At 45.7% G+C, this 17,371-nt stretch overlaps 1 protein-coding gene across 15 annotated transcripts in view; it reads left to right on the top strand.

Moving 5' to 3' along the window:
* The window catches only part of dmd (dystrophin), a 3,042,490-nt gene that overhangs the window by 2,437,381 nt on the left and 587,738 nt on the right, over positions 1–17,371 (top strand). For all 15 annotated transcript variants that reach the window (XM_072513983.1, XM_072513987.1, XM_072513978.1 and 12 more), the window contains one exon: positions 13,658–13,869. In XM_072513983.1, the coding sequence (XP_072370084.1) occupies positions 13,658–13,869 (212 nt within the window). The remainder of the gene's footprint in view (positions 1–13,657; positions 13,870–17,371) is intronic.

Genomic DNA, 17,371 nt, shown 5'->3' with positions numbered 1-17,371 from the left:
ACCAAGATTGAATGCCAAAAATGCATTATAAACAAACAACTGATCAGGTGACATTCCCATGGTAAGTCCTGTTAGTGGCCAGAAAATCCACATAGGTTCTTTGAAACATCAGCATGGTCGTGACGAATGAGGAGTAGGATATGGCTGAAATGTAAATATATATGTTTTGTATTCATTTTCACTATTGAAGATGATAGTGGTAGATGCAAATGCTTTAGATATTGACTCCTTCAATGTAAATGCACAAATGGCCTGAGCTTGGTTTGAAGAACTTAATATTGATTGGGTTGCTGGACCTGAGAACATTTAACCTCAAATTCTGGAGAAAATCAGAGAGGTATTAGGCGAGCCATTAATTTAGCTGACTAATAGTACTTTGAAATATGGATTTCTTTGAATTGACTGGAGAAGGGGCTTGGTGCATGAATGCTTTAAAACATGTGCCAAACATGTGCCAAGCCCCATTCATTGATATCCAGATAGGAACATACAAACAAGAGTAAACTATTCAGCTCCTAGAGCTTGTTCTAACATTGACTGATTTGTATCGTGACTCTATTTACCCAGTTTTGTTCCAAATCTTGTAAGTGAAGCTCTGTCGTTCATATTTTAAGAGGCTTGGATAACATAATTAAACTGTTGAATAATGTATTTCTAGCTATGCTAAAGATTAATAATTCAATGATTTATGGTTTGAAATAAAATGCCTCTGGGCACTAATATTTTTAACTTAAAAAGCATAGTTTTATTGATGTTTAGGGACTCATGATTGATACATAGGAAAACAATATAATAGAAGATTAACAAATTATATGGCCAACACGTTCTCGTCGACCTCAAAATTTCCAATGGCACCATTGGTCATAGGGAGAGAGAGCAAGTTGAGGGAGGGGGGGGGAAGAGTGTGTATGTGCTCGGGGTGGGGGAATAGAGTGTGTGTGTGAGAGGTGGAGGGGAAGAGAGAGTGTGCGATGGGTGGGGGAAGAGAAAGTGTATGCGAGGGATAGGGGGCGAAAGTATATGTGCAAGAAGTGGGGGAAGAGAGAGTATGTGCGAGGATTGAGGGGAAGAGACAGTTTGTATGAGGGGTGCGGGGAAGTGAGAGTGTGTGACGGGTGGGGGAAGAGTGAGTGTGACGGGGTAGGGGAAGAGAGAGTGTGTGACAGGGGTGGTAGGAAGCGAGAGTGTGTGACAGGGGTGGTAGGAAGAGAGAGTGTGTGCGAGGGGTGGGGGGTAGAGAGTGTGTGCGAGGGATGGAGGGAAGAGAGAGTGTGTGCGAGGGGTGGAGTGGAAGAGAGAGTGTGTGCGAAGGTTGGGAGGAAGAGAGAGTATGAGCGATGGGTGGGCTTCGGCCCTCAGATCCTGGAATTTGTGGGGGGGGGGGGGGGGGCTGAAAATTAAGCTAACCACAGAGCCATGGCCTGTAAATCCACCTCTGCAGGTCGTGCATGATTCAATAATATACTGATAATACATCAACTCTGGCTGATGAATTTGTTGAGCTATCTGGCCTTTTCTCACTCTGCATTTTCTTATGTAATTCCATATCCACAACAGCATAAATCTTTTTTAGTCTTTCTTGTTTTGTATATGCCCCGGACCAAACTGAGACTAGCTTAAAAGAGCCAGGCAGCACAATTCTCCTTTACACCTTTGTCGCTCCTTCCATCCTGTCTCAAATAATTAGAATCTGGAAAATCAGAATAACAAAAATTGTTGCTCCTTTTGGTGAAATAGCTTTGACAAAGGGTCATCTGGACTTGAAACGTTAGCTCTTTTCTCTCCCTACAGATGCTGCCAGACCTGCTGAGATTTTCCAGCATTTTCTCTTTGGTTCCTTTGGGCACCTTAGGAAAGTTTCTGTTTTACAATTTAAAATATGTCTGCTAGACATCTCCAAGATAGTCACTGACTTTGGACCCAAATTTTATTCAACTCTGCTCATTATATACCTCAGAGTTCATATGGCATTTAAAATAAACATTCACCCTACAAACGGCCTCACTCCGCACCTGGTCACCGAGGATAGGCCCCATCTCCTCCTCCCACTTAGCCTTCACCCACTCCACTGACACCGAATCTTCCAACATAATCGGTCCATAAATACTGGAAGTATTCCCTTCCAGCGAGCAAAAGAATCCATTAGAGAGGCGCCACGGGGAAAGTCGGGAAAATCTGTTGCACAAAGTTGCCAACTTTTTAAAAAATACATTTAGAGCACCCAATTATTGTTTCCAATGAAGAGCCAATTTAGAGTGGCCAATCCACCCATCCTGCACATCTTTGGGTTGTGGGGGTGAAACCCATACAGAAACTGGGAGAATGTGTAAACTCGACACAGACAGTGACCCAGGGCCGGGATCTGAACCCAGGTCCGCAGCACCGTAGCCAGCAATGCTGACCATTGTGCCGCCGTGCCGCCCCAACAAAGTTGCGAACTTGAAGATATCCAAATAAATCTGAACCTGAGAGCCCAAACATTTCCGTCAATTCTTCTGAACTGGCAAACTGCCCCTCTAGGAACGAATCGCCCACTTTCTCCAGCCCCTTTCCATCCCACCTCCTGAACATGGCATTCAATCTCGAAGGTTCGAACAGATGATTCGCACAGATGTGATCCAGCTTCGACACTGACCCCAATTTAAAATGTTGTCAAAATTGTCTCTATATCTTCAAAGTGTAAACAACCACTGGACTTGACAAATACGTTGTTGGTGAGAAAGGCAGTGAGGCCGTCACTAATGCCCCCAGACATGACCCCACTCCATGACCTCAATTTCATCTGCAGCCACGTGGCTCCCGGATCTCTTCTGCAACCCAGCACCTTCTCTGCATTAGCTGTCCAGTAATAAAATATTAGGTTCGACAACATCAAGCTCACGACACTCTATCCCTCCTCTGTGACACTCTATCCCTGCTCTGAGCCCAATGGCTCCTCCAGATCCTCCTCCCTGTCCTCCCCCACATCTGGAAATTCTGGGCCCTCCAAAAATTCCAATATGCCTGCCCTCTCCCTTTGCGGTTCTGACTCTTGTAAAACATTTCAACCACCCCATTAACTTTGTCCAGTACGGACACCAGCCTGCCACCCGTGTCTCTGACCTGGATAATCTCCCAGGAGGCCACCTGCCACCTCAACTGGCAAGGCAAGGGACAACTGGCCCTCTCCTCATATTCCTGAGTAACCATCCCTTGAGTACCGCAACTGGCATGCACCGCTTTGTCCGTAGACAACAGGTAAAACTGCATCTGCAGCCTTTTCCTGCTTGCCAGGAGCTCTGGGGTTGGGTCATTTGAATACCTGCGGTCTACTTCCAAAATGTCATCCACCAACTATTGCCATTCCTCTCTAGCCTCCCTATCTATATACGCTTTGTGCAATATGATCTCCCCTCTAATCACTGCTTTCGAGGCCTCCCATAGAACAGAGGACGAGACCGACCCGTTCCCGTTGAACCCCACAAACTCATCTATAGCCCTCGCTATCTGTCCACAGAATCCCACATCTGCCAATAACCCCACATCCAACCTCCATGCCACGCGCTGAACCGAAAGTACTTCTAATTCCAGGGGCGGGATTCTTCCTTCTGGGGACTAAGTCCCCACGCCCGCCAGAAAACGGGCGGGAATCATTCCGGACTTTTTACCAGAAAGTCCGGGGTGATTCTCCGGCTTCAAGGGGGCTAGCAGGGACCCGGCGAGCGTCCTGCAGCTCTGGCTGCCGGCGAGGCCCTGCAGTTACGCCCGCGGGTCCACACATGCGCACGGCTGCGGGTCCGTGCATGCGCGTGGCAGCCATCTTGGCGCCGGCCACTGCCCAGCATGGCGGAACCCTACAGGGGCCCGGCGCGGAGGAACATAGGCCTCCACATGGAATGAGTACGCCCGCCCATCGGTAGCCACCGATCGCGGGCCTGGCCACCGTAGAGACACCCCCCCCCCACAGAGTTGAGTGCCCCATCCCCCCACCAGGACGGCCCCCGCAGCCAGAACGGCGAGGTCCCGCCGGGTGGGATCACATGTGAACCACGCCGGCGAGCACTCGGCCCATCGAGCGCGGAGAATCGCCACGGGGGCCGCTTTCAATGGCCCCTCACCGGCGCTGCATCGATTCTCCGTTCGCCGGAGAATCGGGTGCCGGCGTGGGTGCCTATTTTGGGTAATTCTCCGCCCCCGCGCCAAGCGCGATTTTGGAGCGGAGGGTCAGAGAATCCCGCCCCAGATCTATTAAATGTGGAGCGTGGTCTGAGATGACTATCGCCGAGTACTCAGCTTTCCATCAGGAAAAAAGAAGGGACCTTTCCATCAGGAAAAAATCTACCCTCAAATATACTTTATGTACTGGTGAGAAAAACAATTCCTTGCCCTCAGGATGCATTAACTGCTATGGATCTGCCCCCACCACCATCTGCTCCATAAATGCCAACAACGCCTTTGCCACTTCTTCAGGGGTCAATGGCTTTAGCTTAGACTGGTCAAGTTTCGGGTTTTAAACACAATTCAAATCTTCCCCCAGAATCAACTGATGTATGACCAAATCTGGGGCTGGATTCTCCGCACCACGGCGCCGGCTGCAATTTCGGCGTCGGGATGCGTAGAATCCAGCCCTAGATTTGGACATACATCAGGTGATTCTGGGGGAAGATTTGAATTGTGTTTAAAACCCGATACTTGACCGGAGAATCCATTTCCACGCACGGAATCAGGACCGGCGCCAGATCGCACATACCTCAAGCCATTGCTGGAGGCCCGCTCTGCCATTCCCCCCCCCTCCCCCCCCCCCAACAAGCCGAAGCCCCAAGGCGTGGATCACTCATGGTCCTGCCGATCGGCAAACTAGCATGGCAGCTGCGGATTCAGTCCGCGGCCACCCTGGTCGGGAGCGGGCCCCTCGGATGGCAGGGGGGGCCTTCTACGCGACCGGGCAATGTTTGGGCGGGTGGTCAGGGTCGGACGCGTGGCTGATCAGGAGGTCTATTTTTAATGTCGAGCTCTGCGGCCTGAGTCCGCCATGGAGCATGGCGCGGCCGCTGAAGGCTGACTCCGTGCGCATGCGCGGCCTCCGACCCGGAAGTGTGGGAGCCCGTATCTGCAGCAAAAACTGCTAGATTTACACTGGGTCCCTGCTAGCCCCCTGCAGGGTTAGGAATATGTGGTCCTTTCATGCCAGTTTTTCTGGTGTGAAAGTCCACCGTTTTGACGACAATGTGGGGACATAGTCCCAAAAACAAAGAATCCAGCCCTACGTATTACGGCCAACAATCTCCTCATTAATGTTACATCGTCCCAATTTGGTACCTATACAGTCATCATAACCACTAACCTACCTTCCAACATCCCAGCGATGATCACATACCTATCTCGCAATCCGCCACAACCCTTCCTGCAAGGAAACAGACACTTTTTTCATTAAAATTACCACCCTGTGGGTCCTGCTATCAAAGCCCTAGTGAAACACCTGGTTTACTCAGCCCGTTCGGAACCTAGTCTGACCCCTTACTCACAGGTTGGTCTCCTGCAAAAGCACCACATTGGCCTTTAAATTCTTCAGATGAGAGAAAACTCTTGATCATTTCACAGGGGCCCTCAGACCTCTAACATTCCAAGTGACCAGTCTGATCGAGGGGTCTCTCACCTCGCCCCACACCCACACCCCCTCAAGTCATGCAATTTCCACTGTGAGGAATTATCTCACCCTTATTCCAAGTTCCGAGAGCCAAGGCCCACCCAAGATAGCCGCCAAGCCCATCGAGAAGGTGAGACAAAGAAAAACCCCTGATAACCATCTGCATTCTACTCCCCACTCAACAAAAAACTGAAGCATCCCCAAACAATCCCATCCTACCAACACCTATCAAAGTCCCATTCAAACCCTTTCTATTAAGTTCAAGTCCTTGTTCCTTTACAAAAGTCTCCGCCATCTTGGAAAAATGATCTTTTGAGCGATGCGGAACTCTTGCCGGATACACCTCACCAAAAAGCACTCCGCTTTCAAAAAGCGCTGACTTCGCCCTATTAATAGCCGCACGCCTCTTTACGAGCTCTGCCCCGAAATCTTGACAACTTCAGATGCTGCTTCCTTCCCACCTCACATCCCGGTTCTCTTTGGCCCATTTCAGGACCCACTCCTTTTGGAAGATGTGGAAATGAACGATCACTGCCCGTAGTGGCTCATTTGCCCAAGATCTCTGCCGGAGTGATCGGTGGGCCCTATCAAGCTCCGGAGGGGACGGACATCTGATCACCCCTGCCCCCAACAACTTTACAAACATCTGAGCAAAGTAGTTGGTTGGTCTCGGACCCTCAACCCCCTCCGGCAACCCCATGATCCTGAGGTTCTGCCTCCTCAATCTGTTCTCTAGGCCCTTGACCTTTGCCCTCAAGGCCTTATTCTTCTCCTCCACCACAAGCACCTCAGCTTCCAGCGAGGCCATTTGATCAGTTTACCGGGGCAAGATCTGCTCCAACCTCTTCAAACCTCTCCATGCTCTTTCACCGCCTCCTAGTTCCTTCCCAACTTCTCTCTTATCGGTTCCAATGTGTCCTCAATGGACTTTTTGAGGGTCTCCATCAGCTCCCTTCCTTGCCTTTCAAAGTGTTTGCTAATTGTTTATCAAATTCGATTGCCCTTACCCCGGTCAGCGTTTCTACTGTGATACATAGACACATAGATACAGAGAAGAGAGGAGCAGGAGGAGGCCTTTTGGCCCTTCGAGCCTGCTCTGCCTTTCATTACGATCATGGCTGATCATCCAACTCAATAGTCAAATCCTGCTTTCTCCCCATAGCCTTTGATCCTATTCTCCCCAAGTGCTATATCCAGCCGCCTCTTGAATATATTCAAAGTTTTAGCATCAACTACTTCCCATGGCAATGAATTCCACAGGCTCACCACTCTTTGTGTGGAGAAATGTCTTCTTATCTCGGTCCGAAATGGTTTACCCTGAATCCTCAGACTGTAACCCCTGGTTCTGGACACACCCATTATTGGTAACATCTTCCCTGCATCTACCCTGTCTAGTCCTGTTCGAATTTTATAAGTCTCTATGAGATCCCCCCTCATTCTTCTGAACTCCAGTGAGAACAATCCCAACTTAGTCAATCTCTCCTCATATGACAGTCCCGCCAACCCTGGATCAGTCTGGTAAACCTTCGCTGCACTCCTTCGAGAGCAAGAACATCCTTCCACAGAGAAGGAGACCAAAAGTGCACACAATACTCCAGGTATGGCCTCACTAATGCCCTGTACAATTGCAGCAACACATCCCTGCTTCTGTACTCGAAACCTCTTGCAATGAAGGCCAACATACCATGAACCTTCTTTACCGCCTGCTGTCCCTGCATGTTTACCTTCAGCGAATGGTGCACAAGGACACCCAGGTCCCGCTGCACACTTCCCTCTCCCAATTTACAACCATTCAGGTAGTAATCTTCCTTCCTGTTTTTGCATCCAAAGTGAATAACCTCGCACTTATCCAAATTATACTGCATCTGCCATTGATTTGCCCACTCGCCCAATCTGTCCAGATTATTCTGTAGGATCCCTGCATCCTCGTCACAATTCCCCCCCCCCCCCCCCACCTAACTTGGTATCATCTGTAAACATTGAGATGTTACATTTTGTTCCCTCATCCAAATTATTAATATATATTGTGAATAGCTGGGGTCCCAGCACTGATCCCTGTGGCACCCCACTAGTTACTGCCTGCTAATTTGAAAAGGACTCATTAATCCCTACTCTTTGTTTCCTCTCTGCCAACCAGTTTTAGAACATAGAACATTACAGCGCAGTACAGGCCCTTCGGCCCTCAATGTTGCGCCGACCTGTGAAACCACTCTGAAGCCCATCTACACTATTCCCTTATCGTCCATATGTCTATCCAATGACCATTTGAATGTTCTTAGTGTTGGTGAGTCCACTACTGTTGCAGGCAGGGCATTCAACGCCCTTACTACTCTCTGAGTAAAGAACCTACCTCTGACATCTGTCTTATATCTATCTCCCCTCAACTTAAAGCTATGTCCCCTTGTGCTAGACATCACCATCCGAGGAAAAAGGCTCTCACTGTCCACCCTATCCAATCCTCTGATCATCTTGTATGCCTCAATTAAGTCACCTCTTAACCTTCTTCTCTCTAACGAAAACAGCCTCAAGTCCCTCAGCCTTTCCTCATACGATCTTCCCTCCATACCAGGCAACATTCTGGTAAATCTCCTCTGCACCCTTTCCAATGCTTCCACATCCTTCCTATAACGCGACGACCAGAATTGCACACAATACTCCAAATGCGGCCGCACCAGAGTTTTGTACAGCTGCAACATGACCTCATGGATCCGAAACTCAATCCCTCTACCAATAAAAGCTAACACACCGTACGCATTCTTAACAACCCCCTCAACCTGGGTGGCAACTTTCAGGGATCTATGTACATGGACACCGAGATCTCTCTGCTCATCCACACTGCCAAGAATCTTACCATTAGCCCAGTACTCTGACTTCCTGTTATTCCTTCCAAAATGAATCACCTCACACTTCTGCATTAAACTCCATTTGCCACCTCTCAGCCCAGCACTGCAGCTTATCTATGTCCCTCTGTAACTTATAACATCCTTCCGCACTGTCCACAACTCCACCGACTTTAGTGTCACCTGCAAATTTACTCACCCATCCTTCTAATTTATAAAAATGACAAACAGCAGTGGCCCCAAAACAGATCCTTGTGGTACACCACTAGTAACTGGACTCCAGTCTGAACATTTCCCATCAACCACCACCCTTTGTCTTCTTCCAGCTAGCCAATTTCTGATCCAAACTGCTAAATCACCCTGAATCCCATGCCTCCGTATTTTCGGCAGTAGCCTACTGTGGCGAACCTTATCAAACGCTTTACTGAAATCCATATGCACCACATCAACTGCTTTACCCTCATCCACCTGTTTGGTCACCTTCTCAAAGAACTCAATCAGGTTTGTGAGGCACGACCTACCCTTTACAAAACCGTGTTGACTATCTTGAATCAAATTATTCCTTTCCAGATGATTATACATCCTATCTCTTATAAACCTTTCCAAGATTTTGCCCACAACAGAAGTAAGGCTCACTGGTCTATAGATACCAGAGTTGTCTCTACTCCCCTTCTTGAACAAGGAGACAACATTTGCTATCCCCCAGTCTTCTGGCACTATTCCTGTGGACAAAGATGACTTAAAGATCAAAGCCAAAGGCTTAGCAATCTCCTCCCTAGCTTCCCAGAGAATCCTAGGATAAATCCCATCCAGCCCAGGGGACTTATCTATTTTCACACTTTCCAGAATTGCTAACACCTCTTCCTTATGAACCTCAAGCCCTTCTAGTCATGTAGCCTGAATCTCAGTATTCTCCTCGACAACATTGTCTTTTTCCTGTGTGAATACTGACAAAAAATATTCATTTAGCACCTCTCCTATCTCCTCGGACTCCACGCACAACTTCCCACTACTGTCCTTGACTGGCCCTACTCTTACCCTAGTCATTCTTTTATTCCTGACATATCGATAGAAAGCTTTAGGGTTATCCTTGATCCTACCTGCCAAAGATTTCTCATGTCCCCTATTGGCTCTTCTTAGCTCTCTCTTTACGTCCTTCCTAGCTAACTTGTGACTCACGAGCGCCTTAACTGAACCTTCATGTCTCATCTTTACATAAGCCTCATTCTTCCTCTTGACAAGTGTTTCGACTGGTTAGTAAACCACGGTTGCCTTGCTCGACCACTTCCTCCCTGCCTGACAGGTACATACTTATCAAGGACACGCAGTAGCTGTTCCTTGAACAAGCTCCACATTTCCATTGTGCCCATCCCCTGCAGTTTTCCTCTCCATCCAATGCATCCTCAGTCTTGCCTCATCGCATCATAATTGCCTTTTCCCCAGATATAACTCTTGCCCTGCGGTATATACCTATCCCTTTCCATCACAAAAGTAAACGTAATCGAATTTTGGTCACTATCACCAAAGTGCTCACCTCCCTCCAAATCTAACACCTGTCCTGGTTCATTACCCAGTACCAAATCCAATATGGCCTCGCCTCTCGTTGGCCTATCTACATACTGTGTCAGGAAACCCTCCTGCACACATTGGACAAAAACGGACCCATCTAAAGTACTCGAACTATAGCGTTTCCAGTCAATATTTGGGAAGTTAAAGTCCCTGATAACAACTACCCTGTTGCTTTCGCTCCTATCCAGAAACATCTTTGCAATCCTTTCCTCTACATCTCTGGAACTTTTCGGACGCCTATAGAAAACCCCTAACAGGGTGACCTCTCCTTTCCTGTTTCTAACCTCAGCCCATACTACCTCAGTAAACGAGTCCTCATCAAACATCCTTTCTGCCACCGTAATGCTGTCCTTGACTAACAATGCCATTCCTCCCCCTCTTTTCCCACCTTCCCTGAGCTTATTGAAATATCTAAACCCCGGTACCTGCAACAACCATTCCTGTCCCTGCTCTATCCATGTCTCCGAAATGGCCACAACATCGAAGTCCCAGGTACCAACCCATGCCACAAGTTCACCCACCTTATTCCGGATGCTCCTGGCATTGAAGAAGACACACTTTAAACCACCTTCCTGCCTGCCGGTACACTCCTGCAACTTTGAAACCTCACTCATGACCTCACTACTCTCAACCTCCTGTATACTGGAGCTACAATTCAGGTTCCCACGCCCCTGCTGAACTAGTTTAAACCCTCCCGAAGAGCATTAGCAAATTTCCCCCCCAGGATATTGGTCCCCGTCTGGTCCAGGTGTAGACCATCCCGTTTGTAGAGGTCCCACCGACCCCAGAAAGAGTCCCAATTATCCAGAAATCTGAAACCCTCCCTCCTGCACCATCCCTGTAGCTATGTGTTCAACTCCTCTCTTTCTATCCACTTCAATACAGTTCCCCCAATCCCATGCGCTTTAGTTTTGCACAATAATCTCTTATGCGGGACTTTGTCAAACGCCTTATGAAAGTCCAAATATACCACATCGACTGAGCCAATCTCATGGATTGGCCCCTTGTCAATTGTACTGGTTACCTCTTCAAAGAATTCCAACAGATTTGTCAAGCATGATTTCCCCTTCATAAATCCACGCTGACTCTGACTATCATGCCATTGCTTTCTAAATATTCCGCTATGTCGTCCTTGATAATGGATTCAAGCATTTTCCCGACTACTGATGTTAGGCTTCCTGGTCTCTAATTCCCTGCTTTCACTCTTCCTCCCTTTCTGAATATCGATGTGACGTGAGCTACCCTCCAATCTGCAGGGACAGTTCCAGAGTCTATAAATCCACCAATGTATCCACTATTTCCAGAGCCAGCTCCGTAAGCACTCTGGGATGCAGATTCACAGGCCCTGGTGATTCACCCACCTTCCATCCCATCAATTTTCCCAGCACCATTTCTCTACTAATGTCGATCTCCCTCAGTTCTTCCTACTCACTAAACCTTTCATTCTCCAACATTTCTGGTATCTGATTTGTGTCCTCTTTTGTGAAGACAGAACCAAAGTATGCATTCAATTGCTCAGCCATTTCTTTGTCCCTTATTATGCATTCCCCTGTTTCTGTCTGTCGGGGGCCTACATTTCTCTTTACCAATCTCTTTCTCTTCACATGTCTATAGAAACTCTTAGTGTCAGTCTTTATGTTCCCTGCAAGCTTCCTTTCATACCATACTTTCCCCTTCTTAATCAATCCCTTTGTCCTTCTTTGCTTAATTCTAATTTGCTCCCAATCCTCAGACCTATTATTTTTCTTGACCAATTTGTATTCTTCTTCCTTGTATCAGATGTTATTTCTAATTTCCTTTGTAAGCCATGGATTGGCCTTCTTACCCCCTTTGCTTTTGTGCCAGACAGGAATGAACAGTTGCTGTAGTTCTCCCATGCGGTGCTTGAATGTTTGCCATTGTCTATTCACTGTCACCCCTTTAAGTAGCTCTCCCCAATCTATCAAGGCCAACTCACGCCTCATATCTTCATAGTTCCCTTTATTAAGATTCAGCAGCGTAGTCTCCGAATCAACTACTTCACTCTCCATCTTGATAAACAATTCTATCATGTTATGGTCGCTCATCCCCAAGGGGTCTCGTACAGCCAAATTGGCAATGACTCCCTTCTCATTACACAGTACCCAGTCCAAGATGGTCTGCTCTCTAGTTGGTTCCTCCACGTATTAGTCAGGAAAACCATCCCGTATGGAATCCAGGAATTCCTCCTCTACGGCATTGTGGCTAATTTGATTTGCCCAATCTATGTGAAGATTAAAATCACCCATGATCACCGAGATTCCCTTGTTACATGCGTCTCAAATTTCTTGTTTAATTCCATTCCCAACCTCACCACTGCAGTTTGGGGGTCTATATATGACACCCACTAATGTTTTTTGTCCCTTGGTATTTCTCAACTCTAGCCATTTAGATTCCACATTGTCAGAGCTAATATCCTTTCTCACTACTGTGTTAATTTCCTCTTTAACCAGCAGTGCCACGCCACCACCTTGTCTTTTATGCCTGTCCTTCCTAAATACTGAAAACCCTGGGACATTTTTGTTCACCCTGCAGCCATGTCTCCTTAATCCAAATTATGTCATAGCCATTTATATCTATCTGCGCGATCAGTTCATCAACTTTATTGCAAATGCTCCATGATAGGAGCTCCCCACCTGTCATGGTCACCTCGGCCATCTTTCCTCCCAATGAGCTTCACACTCTCTGGCTCTGTCAAAGGATTACAACTCGTAGCCTTCTTTCCAAATGTATTTTTTGTGGCTTTGGGCACCTTCTTGTAAAATACAAATCGATGAGTTGGGTTTGTCAACCACTACCCCCCGGGAACCGTGCAAAAAGGACCAAAAAACACGGGATTCTGGCGGGAGCTACTTTACATGCGGCCTTCTCCTCCATGCCACCACCAAAGTCCCAACCTAAGGATCTGTGGTTGTGGAATCCTCCTTACACATCTCACTCCGTAAGTATTAGGTTTGTAAGAGCTTACTGAGAAGTTGTGTTTATCGGCGAAATTCATTCGATGATCGGCAGTAGTAGAGCAAGTACTGACAGCACACATGCAAGCATTAACTCTCCCATTATCCAGTTATACATACTTACTGGATAAACTTTCACCATGCAGGCAATAAAAGCAAGATTAGAGTCATATCCTCTTTCTAAGTGCCTTGGTGATTAGGTTAGTTAGATCTGAAACTCCAATCCATATTAACTTCTAGTTGTATACCATGTCTGGAAGCAACAAGTTGAATAAATGACTTGCTAACCATAATCCCTCTTCTTTGTTTAGCTAGATCGGACCATTTCTTACACAATTATGCTTTAGGCTATCATTGCACATAATTGCATATATCATGTGGTCTTTGCCCTTAAATTTAAGTATTAATGTTTTCTTATCTAACAACGAAAAGCTCAACCCTCCATTACAGGGTCCAGACATTACATCTGTTTTCATGTTTGTGACAAGTGGAGGGCAGAAGGACCGGGAATATCCAGTAGTATTTCATAGCATTCTTATTGCAATGGGTTTCCTTTCACAATGCTGATGATTGTACTCTCGTAATAAAAGTATACTTGGCCTTTGATGTAACCTTTCATTTAAATTTACTTTCCTTGTATCCTTCAGTTGAAAAGGTTCAAACTCAGTGGGATGATGTGCAGAACCGGTTACAGTCCCGCACTCAACAACTACAGGAAATGCTGAAGGATTCCAACCAGTGGCTTGAAGCCAAACAAGAGGCAGAGGAACGTCTAGAGAAAGCCAGAATCAAGCAGAGCTCCTGGAAGGAAATGTCCTATACTGTGGAGATACTGATGAAGCAGAATGCAGATGTCAAGGTAATTCAAATGGCTTTATATATTTGCAGCCTTGGATAAAAATGAGAAGTAATTGGAGAAAACAGAAAACTGTCTTTCCCCAAACCTGCATCCTCCACTCTCGGTGATGTCAATAACAATTTTGATGCCAAGCCATGTAAGGAGATAGTAGGACAGCTGTTGAAGAACTCAGTCAGAGGAGCAAGTTAAAGCCGAAGAGATGAAGAGATTTATGAAGGAAATTCCAGAGCTTAAGGTCGTTGCAATTGAAAGCATGGAATCAGGGATTCTCAAGAGGCCAAAATTGGATGAAAGCAGAGATCTTGGAGGGTTGTATAGCTGGAGAAGGTTACAAAGAGAGAGAGAGAGAGGGACAATGGAGGGGTTTATAAACAAAGATGAGAATTTAAAATTCAAAGTGTCATGAGCACACAATCTCTGAGTCTTGCTATCATTGGGGAGTAAGAATCAATGGGAATTTTTTAAAAATCAACATTGCTATGATGCATTTATGATTTTCTTTTTTTTTGTTTTTTTATAAATTTAGAGTCCCCAATTCATTTTTTCCAATTAAGAGGTAATTTAGCATATTCAATCCACCGACCTTGCACATCTTTGGGTTGTGGGGGCGAAAGCCACGCAAACACGGGGAGAATGTGCAAACTCCACACGGACAGTGACCCAGAGCCGGGATCGAACCTGGGACCTCAGCGCCGTGAGACTGCAGTGCTCCCACTGCATCACCATGCGTTTATGATTTTCATTTAAATATTAGTATATTTATTATTAATAATAATAATAATAATAATAATAGCTTATTGTCACAAGTAGGCTTCAATTAAGGTACTGTGAAAAGCCCCTAGTCACCTTAATGCTATTAAGATGGTTGTGATACTAAGTAGTTTGAGGACAAGGGTATTTGGTCATTCAGCCCTATAAGAGTAATGAGACTGTACTCAGTTGCACATTATAGGTTAGAAAAAGAGCACTTCCTGGAGGAAATGTTGGTGTTTGAACATATTTTCTTTCTGATGCCCTGTATAAAGTAGAGGCCACTGCAGAATTAAGCATTGTATTATTTGATTGAGTGATGAAAAAAAAGTCTTAGGTCGGATTTTTATCCACTCTTTTCAGTAATTGAAAAGCTGTATTGGGTTCAGGGTGTTGTTGTATATTTATATTGACAGCAAATCTGTCACCTTTTCATTAACAGTTTTGACTATTTATTCGAGACATTTTGTGTAGTTATCATTAGTTAATACAACAAAAATAGGAAAATATAATGAAGCATCATGACAATTTCTGTGAAAATGCTTTTATCAGTCTGCCTTCTTGATAAAAGTTTCAAATTTGGAGAATGTTACACCCAATTTAAAAGTGAAATTAAGGTAATGAAGCACTTTGACTGTGCATTTGATTACTAAGATGTAACATGGTGACAAATGGTGCTTGAAAGTTAAAAAATTATGTGTCATTAGCATAATTATGCAAATTCATTACATGAAGTCATGTAAGGAAGGAAATAATGGGCTTGTAATAGGCTAACCCATCAAAGATTCATTACAATAGCCTATTATTAATGTCTATAACAATGGCCTATAGGAGGCAGTAAATTAGGTGCCAGGTAGTGTAATCCAGGCAACACAAATTGACATTACTTTCAATTCAAAACAAATGCAATTACATGTTTTTTTTCATGTATCTCATTCAAAATGAATCAGGCACGATATTATACTATAATTTGTAATGAGTTTCACTTGAATGTCTTGCTTGTTTTTAGTTTTTCTCATGTAGCTGAATGCAATGCCAAGATGAAACAGGAGGAACAAACTTTATCTCCCTCCCCTACCCGCTTCTGTACTTTGAAGTCTGAGAATAAATTGCAATGTGTGATGGCAGGGCAGTTACATTGTTCTAAGAGACATGGGGGAAATCTTTAAACTTCCAGGGGTAGGTGGATGTTGGTGCAGACAGGTTATATCGACAGAACATTCTGGCATGTCAGGAAGCTGACAGGATGCCACCAACGTTCGTATTTAACTGGAGCATGTTCAGATCACACAGAAGGTCCCTCATGAGTCAAACAGGTCAGCTATTAACAGACACTAAAAGGGAATCATGTGGATTTTTAACCCTGGATTCTGTCTTCAACTGCAGTGCCTGGCTTTCCTGGAACATGCCACCTTGACTAAGTTGTGAAGAATTGATGGGGCTGAGCAATTGACATTTTGGATAATTGCTTAAACACTGAGATATGACAACTGCTTCTTTGCCAAAACGAAAGACTGTTGCTCACCCAACTTTTCCTGAGAGGGTAGTTTGGAGGTGATTTCCAATAGGTAATTTCTGCTATGTTTTGAGTTTTTTGACATTGATCTGCACTTCCCAGCTGTCAAACTGGGAGCTGCTCTGAGGAGGAAAAACAGGAGCAGCAGCAACAATACCACGAGCTTGAACACGAACAGCAATACCAGTAGCTTGAATAGGAACAGCAAGACCAGTAGCTTGAATAGGAACAGCAAGACCAGTAGGTTCAACAGCAACAGCAAGACCAGTAGGTTCAACAGGAACAGTAATACCAGTAGATTCAACAGGAGCAGTACCACCAGTAGCTTCAACAGGAGCAGCAATACCAGTAGCTGCAACAGGAGCAGCAACACCAGTAGCTTGAATAGGAACAGCAAGACCAGTAGCTTGAACAGGTGCAGCTGCAGTAATACCAGCAGCTTCAACAGGAGCAGTATCACCAGTAGCTTCAACAGGAGCAGCAACACCAGTAGCTTCAACAGGAGCAGTAATACCAGCAGCTTCAACAGGAGCAGTAATACCAGCAGCTTCAACAGGAACAGTAATACCAGCAGCTTCAACAGGAGCAGTAATACCAGCAGCTTCAACAGGAGCAGTAATACCAGCAGCTTCAACAGGAGCAGTAATACCAGCAGCTTCAACAGGAGCAGTAATACCAGCAGCTTCAAGAGGAACAGTAATATCAGTGGCTTCAACAGGAGCAGCAACACCAGTGGTTTCAACAGGAGCAGCAACACCAGTAGCTTCAACAGGAGCAGCAATACCAGTAGCTTCAACAGGAGCATCAATACCAATAACTTCAACAGGAGCAGCAACATCATTCGCGTCAACAGGTGCAGCAATACCAGTAGCTTTAACAGGAGCAGCTACACCAGTAGCTTCAACAGGAGCAGCAACATCAATCGGTTCAACAGGAGCAACATCAGTCGCGTCAACAGGAGCAGCAACACTCGTAGCTTCAACAGGAGCATCAATACCAATAACTTCAACAGGAGCAGCAACATCATTCGCGTCAACAGGTGCAGCAATACCAGTAGCTTTAACAGGAGCAGCAACATCAATCACTTCAATAGGAGCAGCAACATCAGTCGCGTCAAGTGCTTTCCCAACGAATATCACAAATTAAACTATCACCGAGCTGAATCTTGCCAAGCTTCACTATCAATGGAGTTAAAATTATGTCAAGGCTCTCATGATATCATTAGTCTGCATCTTT

This window comes from Scyliorhinus torazame, chromosome 8 (genome assembly GCF_047496885.1).
Source record: "Scyliorhinus torazame isolate Kashiwa2021f chromosome 8, sScyTor2.1, whole genome shotgun sequence".
Taxonomy (NCBI): Eukaryota; Metazoa; Chordata; class Chondrichthyes; order Carcharhiniformes; family Scyliorhinidae; genus Scyliorhinus; species Scyliorhinus torazame.
This window is presented reverse-complemented; position numbering and strand designations above follow the sequence as displayed.